Source organism: Capsicum annuum, chromosome 1, assembly GCF_002878395.1.
Source record: "Capsicum annuum cultivar UCD-10X-F1 chromosome 1, UCD10Xv1.1, whole genome shotgun sequence".
NCBI classification, from domain to species: domain Eukaryota; kingdom Viridiplantae; phylum Streptophyta; class Magnoliopsida; order Solanales; family Solanaceae; genus Capsicum; species Capsicum annuum.
This window is the reverse complement of record NC_061111.1, coordinates 247,175,564-247,184,626: the sequence shown is the minus strand read 5'-3', so window position 1 is coordinate 247,184,626 and position 9,063 is coordinate 247,175,564. Positions and strand designations below refer to the sequence as shown.

The 9,063-nt window shown below is 34.8% G+C and overlaps 1 protein-coding gene across 1 annotated transcript; it reads left to right on the top strand.

The window, feature by feature from the left end:
* Positions 1-436: 436 nt before the first annotated feature.
* On the top strand, positions 437-9,052 carry LOC107849780. The gene is made up of 8 exons (XM_047409739.1): positions 437-797; positions 2,669-2,817; positions 4,087-4,335; positions 5,375-5,417; positions 5,608-5,699; positions 6,610-6,789; positions 7,287-7,448; positions 8,470-9,052. Exons 1-8 carry the CDS (start codon positions 437-439, stop codon positions 8,878-8,880), a joined length of 1,647 nt encoding a protein of 548 aa, XP_047265695.1. The 3' UTR covers positions 8,881-9,052.
* The last annotated feature ends 11 nt before the right edge of the window (positions 9,053-9,063 follow it).

The window sequence follows — 9,063 nt, the reverse complement described above, 5'->3', positions numbered from 1 at the left end:
ACTGATAGAAAATACAATTAAAATAGATACAGTAGCAATTAACATGAAAAGAAATTGAATCTTAGTTGAAGCCAAAATCCTAAATGATGCATTTAAATTTACAAAAATCTTAAAGCTTGAACTGAATGTTAGCTCAATTAATTATAGAAAATCTCATTTAATTTTGGGTCTATCGAGATACATAATTAACTCTTTTTACATTCAATGAAAATTTATTTTTTTCTTTGTAAAAATACATAATTAACTCTCAATATATTTTTTTTGGATCTGTCAAGATACATAATATATTCAACTGATAAATTTTTTTAATTGGATTTATCGACATATATAATTAGCTCTTCTATATGTAACCAATTAGTTGATTTTTGGAATTACGAGTAAGAATTTGTGTAAATATGATAAATTAAAATGTATATTTACTTATTTTTCGCAAAAAATGTTTCATCCACAGTGGCATTTGTTTTTACATAGAAGAATGTCTTTGCTTTCACTTTCTCTCCCAATCCCAATTCTTCATAGCTCTACACAAAATTTCACCTCTCTTCGCATTGTTAATCCCAAAAATTCTTCAACTTTCCATTTCCACAAGAAGCTTAAGCTCTCCATTCGAGCTTCTGCAGTTACCGTTCACCGGAATTTTCCAGTTTCACGTGAAATTGTTCGTCGAATTGCTGTTTCAACTATTGTATTTCTTAGTTTGGGTTCGACCCTTTTCGCCTTTTCAGCTTTTGCTTCAACTCAGATTCACCCTCGAGACACTTGTGTAACTCAGCTTCAAGAAGAACAAGAATCTAAAGGTAATGCCTTTTTTATGAAGAATTCAGTCTTTTTTTTTTTTTTTTTTTGGATAATAATGGGTTGAGTGTGTTTAGGTACGGGTGTGTATTGGTCGGTTTATTTCGGTTTTATGCATTATCGGTTTGGTTTATTGATTTTCGATTTTCAAATATGTAACTCCCTCCATCATCTTAATCAAATTGAAAAGGGGAAATTGTAATTTATAACACTTTTCATGTAGTTTTTGAATATCTAAATTTTAGTTTTAAAAAAATAAATTAATCTAATCTAGTTTAGCATTGAAACTTAGTTAAATTGACTCGTGATAAAGGAGGGGGAGCAGTTAAAAAGGAATAGAGGGAGTAAACCAATAAAAAACCAATAAGATACTTTTTATCGATTTTTGGTTTATTGATTTTTAGTCCTTTTAACGATCTGGTTTTTGGTTTAACCGATAAGAAAATACTCTTAAAATAGAAATAGTAGCAACTAAGATGAAAAGAAACTGAATTTTAGTTGCAGATAATCCTAAATGATGTATTTTAATTTACAAAAATCTTCTGAATATTAGTTCAGGAAATTGAATGAATTTGTTAGTTTGTAGAAATTAAAGAGACTTATATAATAAGTAACTCAGTAAGAAAAAATCGAAGTTGAACCAATAACTGAATAATTTTTTTTTATATAAAACCGTTTAAAAAATTGTTAATCCATTAACCCAATAACAATAAACCAATAACATTTTTATCGGTTCAGTTTATTGGTTGGTTCGATTTTTGAACATCCCTATATTTAGGACAAAATTGAATTGGTGTACAATTTTGGGCATTTTTTGTCCTAGCTTGGTAACTCTTGCTGGTGAGAGGTGACGGGTATCCCGTGTAATTAGTTAGACGTGACATGTATCTCATGAAATTAGCTGAGATGCGTGAAAGATGGCAGAGAATCAAGGTTAAAAAGGGAAGCCCGGTGTATTAAAGCTACCACTATGCATGGTCAAGGAAGGGCTGATCCATGAGGGATTATTGTACGCAGCCTTACCTTGCACTGCTTATCAAGAAAAATGTTTGGCGTTTCTGTACAACTTTCATAGTTGCTAAGAATTTGATTTTCATTACACTATGATGTGATAATTCTGACAAACTAATTTTCCAATTTTACCCTACTTACTAGTAGTATGTTATTTCAATTTCACTAAGCATATATAAGTAACATATATGTCGAATTAACATCCTGAATCGTGTATCCGGATGAATGTGATGTCATATAGTCCTCCAATTCAATTTGTTTATTTTACATTCCTTTCAAGTCTGCTTCAAAAAGAAACATCTTCCCTTTTTTGGCTACTCTCTAGTTTCAATTTTCGATATGGGATGTTTAAGACGACCAGATTAAAGGACATTTTGATACATTTTACATATCTTTAGTTTAAGATCGCAAGAATCAAAAGTGTTTACTTTCTTAAACTTCGCGTCAAGTCAAAACCAACAAACAAATACGGAAGGAGTAGTATGTAAATAAAGGAGTTGTTTCCTTGTGGACAAAGAGAGCAAATAAATTGTAGGTGAAACTCAACAGCGAATTGAGAATTGTTTTCTAGAATACAGGTTTGTCGTACAGAATACTAAGCGGAGAAAATGCAAGTACCTTGTCGAAGGTTTACCACAGAGAGAGTGTATGAATTATCATTGTTGTTCTTGTTTATTGCATTTAATGTTGTTCTTCTTAGTGTTATTGGGCGTTGTACTCATTTTGCTATTGGCGTTTGATAGTATTAGTATATAAATGTCAAGTTGCTTATGATTCTTCTTCTTCTTCTTCTTCTCTCTCTCTCTTTATTCTTTTTACTTTTTTTATTTTTCTTATGTTGCCATGGACTTTTTTTAAATAGGCACTGGAGTTGAAAAATCGGAAAATGTGGAGGATGTCGATGAAGAACTTCAAGCAGCATTTGAGAAATGGAAGTCTAAGACATATGCTTTGACTGTACCTCTAAGAGTTGTTTCTCTTAGTGACTCTTTTCCTCCTGTATGGCTCAAGGTCTGCTACTCTGCTCGATATCTCACTTTTTTACTTTCACGGTATGATTATTTCGGACCTTGCATGATGTAAAGGTTGTATTTTGTGTTAATAAGCTCGAATGTAGGTTCAACGAGAAATTATGATGTTATGTTGGTCTTCTCTTGCCATACTATTTACACCTGTTTTGGCCAGTGAGTTCTTTTGTTGGACATATAAGTAATTTGTGTGCCACCAGTGTAGATTATAGCTTCTTGTCGCAAATTTATTGTGATGCTACTCAACTTTAGTTGCAAAATAAATTTGGTGTGTGTGTAATCAAGGAAAAGAGTTATTCCGGTGGAGAAAAAGAAGGAATTCGGTGGCTTCAAGGTTGCAAGTTACACAAGAAATACTGTAATAGTTGGTTGAATTGCAGCATAGAAAAGATGAGAGTAGTAAATGGGGGAAGAATACTAGGATTTTAGTTTGTTTGCAGAACACCAAATTAAAAGGGATGGAAGAAAAACAAGTAAATAGATTGGTATTATCTTCTTCGTTTGTTTTTAAATTCCGACATCAAAATTATTTGTTTTCATACTGATGTGCACATTGGATTACGGAGGTTACTGATCTGTAAAGTTCTAGTTTGGATAGTAAGAAATTTTTAGTCAAAAAGGAATTATTTGATGGTTTGATATAACTCTCTTCTATAGAACAATGTAGGACTAATATGCTCGAAAAAGGAAAAACAAGAGAAAAGCTGTTGTAACAATGATGTCCACATTGCCAACTCGATCCAAAAGTACTAGGAACTTCTAAATATGTCGGTTCTCCACTGCTTTAATAAGCGTTTTGTCATTTGAATCCTAGCGGTTATGTACTTCTTTCAATCTTCTTTTGTTTGATATTATATCCAGTTCACTAAAGAATGAAATCCACGTTACAGTGCTTTTGAGGTACTCTGCCAATGTGGATGCTATAGTTTGAAAATGATCCCGAGTTCTAACTTTAGGATATTTCTAGATATCAGCTCCTGTTCAAGGTCTTTCCCTGTGCTCCCCTCTAAAACACTTATTTTATGTGCATCTGTTCACCTCGTTAAGAAGCAAAACTATAACTATAAGTAATTTAGTTTAATTTGTTAACTATGGGATGAGAACTCTGTTCATTGTTACACGACGACAAAAGAAAGAATAGTTAACTGGAAGTGTGTTATTTAATATGTCTAATAAACTTATCCAATTATCACTGATATGATGTCACAATCATACATCTCAAGTATATGTCTCTTTCCTCATTGATGTGTAGGATTTCATGCGATCGCAAGGGAAGAGAGTGAAATTACGTTCTGAGTTTCGTCAAAGCCTGCAAGACATCTTTCATGAACTTTGTATACCTTTACAAAAAGGAAAAATTAATGCTAAGTCTGCTCTGGCAGCTGATGTTGTCACTCTTGGTGATACGTGGCTCAGTTATGCCATTGAGAAGAGGTTAATTGAGCCGATGGACGGTTTAGAAGATCAAGATTGGTTTGAGAATTTAAGTGAGAAATGGAAGGTAAAAACTATCTTCTTCTTTTATTATGAGGAGTAACATTTGCATAATGTTCAGGGTGTCGGTAGCATTCCAAGTGTTGTCTTTACCCCTTTTTTTTTTTTCCCTCTTTCGTTGTATCATCTTCTAAAAAGATGGTCTCATTCTCAGGAATGCCAGATTGCCTTGTTCCAACGAAAATTAACTGTTGAGGCTGAAAACTGAAAAAGGCGTTGAAATTTATCTTTGGTTTGAAATCATAGCATTTATGTCATTGGTGATGCCTTTGTCTCTTAAATCAATGATTGCATGAAAATTAGGGTCACTTCAATGCTATGCAAATTGTCCATGTTATACTTAAGATGAAAACTTCTTAGCTATTAGAAATATCTTAAATGAATTTTACTTTGCATATATCTACGATTTCCTATGTTCATGCCAGGCTGTAATATGTTGCAGCAATGTACAAAACTTTCGACACTGTCATACCTGGAGTGATGTAGAAAGAGAGTGCAAGAAATAGCACACTTAAATAACTCTATTGGAAGGTCCCCAAACCGACTTCATCATTTTGTAGATCATAGGGGGCCCAAGGGTATGGCCTATTGGTCAATGAAGTTGGTTTAGCACCAAGAGGTCTCAAGTTCAAATCTCAATAAATGTTAGGTGATTTCTTCCATATGTCAAAGCCTTGGTGGATATAGTTATCTAGTGCCCCCTTAGAATTAGTCGAGTTGTGTGCAAGCTGGCGCAAGACACCACATTTTTATCAAAAAGAAAAGAGTTGTTGCATCTTGTTGACCATCACCTTAACCTCACACAGGAGGCACTTTGTTTTGATGCCCTTATTTATTTTATTTCAATGATACCTTATGTCTGACCAAATATTACATGCCTGCTGGTTAAGTCTATATTACCGAACTGACTCTTCTGTGGAAAAAAAAAAGAAAAAAAGATTTGTCTCTTCTACAGTCCTGTATTGGAAGCATCACCTTATTTACTTTGGCATCTTTTTCGTACTCAAATTCCTTTGATAGTTCCCTTAAACTTAAAATAATGCCAGGTATATTTGCGCAGGAGTGATGAAGGGAAACTCGATTCTAATGGTAAAATATGGGCGGCTCCATATAGATGGGGAAGCATAGTGATAGCTTACAAGAAAAGTGAATTTCAAAAGCGTAAAATGGCTCCGATAGAGGTAATTTGTCTTTAAATTGAGAGTGTCTCTTTTAAAAGTGAAACGATGAGTCCTGAGTCTTTCCTTTTATGCGCATTGCTTGCAATTTCAAATCAATGGTAAAATATGGGCGGCTCCATATAGATGGGGAAGCATAGTGATAGCTTACAAGAAAAGTGAATTTCAAAAGCGTAAAATGGCTCCGATAGAGGTAATTTGTCTTTAAATTGAGAGTGTCTCTTTTAAAAGTGAAACGATGAGTCCTGAGTCTTTCCTTTTATGCGCATTGCTTGCAATTTCAAATCAATCATATCATCTTTCCAGCTGTAATCACCAGCATTAACAGTATTTTCTACTGCACTCCTTTGAAACTGTTCTTCTGTTCCAGTGACTAAAAGTCTAGTATCGGCTCTATCAAGTCTATTGGCATTAGCTCACTATGCTTTCAGCGAGGCACAAACAACTTTGTGGAGGGTTTCCTCTCAATGTCCAACCGAACATGTGCCAGTGCCATACAGTGAAATTTCCAAATTCATTTCTCTTTCTACCATGGGAGATACATCTCCTTGGCGTGATTATCACATAAGCGAATGGGCTTATTATATTACAATAGCTTCTGTTATCCTTGTTTTCTGCTTTCCTCTATTTTGTTTTGTTTTGTTTTGTTTCTTTTTTTCCTTTTTTGTGTGTTTTTCCACTTTTGGATAGAAATCAATAGAAACTCCTTGAACAAAACATCCATTGGGAAATGGGAAGTAACCTCAATATGCAGTTCTTGATTTTTACGCCATTTTCCTAGTCAGCATCTTCTGTTTTCTTCCAACATTTCTTGTGCATTTCTTCAACATGCAGTACTTAACTTTTACGCCATTTTCCTTGTTAGCATCTTGTTACCCCTTGTTGTCGAATGCTGTCCCAGTGAAAATATGAATATTATTGCATAATTTTACTTTTTACTTATCAGCTACATTATACAGGTTATTCATTTGTCTTGGACTTGCTCATGTTGAACAAGTGTTGAAGTTAACAGATTCCGAGTATCTTGTTGTTCGTGTCATCTTCATAATGTTACACTTTGTGTCACAGCTAGCTTACACAGGGGTTGTAAACCACTTATGCAGGACTGGGCCGATCTATGGCGACCTGAGCTTGCTGGAAGGATTTCAATGGTTGATTCACCACGAGAGATTGTGGGTGCAGTGTTAAGGTACATGGGAGCATCATACAACACAATGGACATGTCTGAAGTCGCTGGTGGGAGAGAGGCTGTGCAAAAGAATCTTGCATCACTTGTTAAACAGGTAAGTTACGGGAAATCTTTGAAATTGTCTATGCTTGTACTTATGAAAGGTTGATTTGGGGGTGTAATTTTTGTTCTTTGAACTGAAAATTTTCAAATTTCTGTGGTTTGTCCTGTCTGTTTCCGACGAATCTTCCACTATAATGAATGGGCTTCAAGTGTTTCTTTATTTCTAAAAAATAAAAAAAAATAAAAAAGAGCAAAAAATCTACCACACTGTCTGGAAGAGGAACTGAATGTGTAAGGATGCAGAGACCTGCAACATCACAATTCTGATGGTTAAACTGTGTACTTGATTATCGAAAAGAGTTGATTGATTGAGTCCTTATCTTCTAAGTCGAACATATGTTAGGATTTCAAATGATTGATATGTTGACTGATATAAAATCCTTTTAAGAGTGAATTCATGGATGTTATAATTTTGATATGAGACCTATATTTACATGCAAAGTAATGTTCCAAATAGATTTCTTGCTCAGTATTTGTATATCTCGACAGGTTCGGCTATTTGATAGTTGCCACTATCTTAAAGCCTTTGGAGCTGGAGATGTATGGGTAGCTGTTGGATGGAGTAATGATGTTATTCCTGCTGCGAAGCGGTTGTCAAATATTGCTGTTGTTGTTCCCAACTCTGGTGCTAGTCTGTGGGCTGATTTCTGGGTATGTCCGGAATTATCTCCATATGCATACATTCTAATGTTTCGCCTAATCTTTTGTTATCTTCTTCCTTTGAATCGATTTTGTTAGCTATTTTTTTTTTTTTTTCGGTTCACTCTTTAATGTCAGCATTTGGAGTATACATGTCCAGACGAGTAAAATGTCTTTAAATTTTTATGTGCCTGAAATTTTTAAGAGTGAAAGGTGGAAAAAACACCTAAAGTATTCCAGTTTTTTGAGTTTCATACCTGAACTATCATGTGTGAGTTTTCTACCTGAACTATCACTGACTAGTTAACAAAGCACACCTAAACTATTAATTGTTTGAGTTTCGTACCTGAACTTTCAGGTAGGGAAAGTGAACCATCGATAGTTTAGGTATGTTTTGCTAACTAGTTGGTGATAGTTCAGGTAAGAAACTCACACATGTGATAGTTTAGGTCCGAAACTCAACAAATCGTGATACTTCAGGTGTATTTTGGGCCATTAACTCAGTTTTTAAAGTAGGTTCCATAAATGCTTCAATAACGTGAAGATGAAAAAACAGCAAGTGTAGGAAAAACTCACCTGTTTTGAGAAATTTGGCTAAATCTAGACAGAAGAAAAAAAGAGACACGCTTCAGTCACGGCACACTTTTCTGTTACCGTCACAAACTGCATCATTCTCCGATTAGTGAAGGTCCTATTTCAGATAGCTTGTCTAATGTCTCATGAACCCTTAATATTAATAGTTTTGTACATATATTATTCTCACTAGATCCCTCCCCCTCCCGTGGTTGCCGTTTCTCAAAGATCCTACTCCCTAGTATGACCTTTATGTAGCACTTTGTTTTTCCTTTTTTGCAAATTCTTGTTCGTTATAGTTGTCAGATCAGACTGAATAGATTTGTGAACTATTAAAATCTCTCGAACGCGTTTGCAGTAGAAATAATTTAAAGTAATATCTAGTATAAAATGCAGCTAGTATAGAGATCTGTTGTACATCGGATCATTTCTTCTACAAATAACGTAAAATATATCTCAGGCAATACCTGCTGCTTCAAGAGTTGCAACTGATCAAATTGGTGGAAGAGTTAGAGGACCATCACCAGTAGTGCATCAGTGGATAGAATTCTGCTTGCAAGCTGAAAGATTCAAAGGCGACGTTGTCCCAGGTGCTTCACCTAACGCCCTTGAATCCCCGATTAAAGTCTCCGAAGAGCTTACTAAGGGTAGACCAAAACTTGAGACAAACCTCATTGCTGGAGTCCCTCCATCTGATATCTTGGCTAAATGTGAACTGATAGAACCATTGCCAGAAAACACATTGTCTGAATATCGATGGCTAATAAATAGTGTACAGAAGCCAGAGCTTTCTCTGGCAAAAAGCCTAAGGAATCGTGTTGTGTCACTAGCTCATAGCTTTCTTCCTAAAGTGCAGTCAAAGGTTGCCTGAAAGGAACTCCATCATTTCTGAACATTACAGTGTTGTGTTTCAACAATTTAGTTGAACATTTGTACCTTTATATATGCCCCTTTTTCCAGCATTTACATGTATTTGCAATTACATAAGAAACTTAAATACTTCATTTATGACAAGCATACGATGATTGGTTGTTGAATCCAAATAATACCTTAT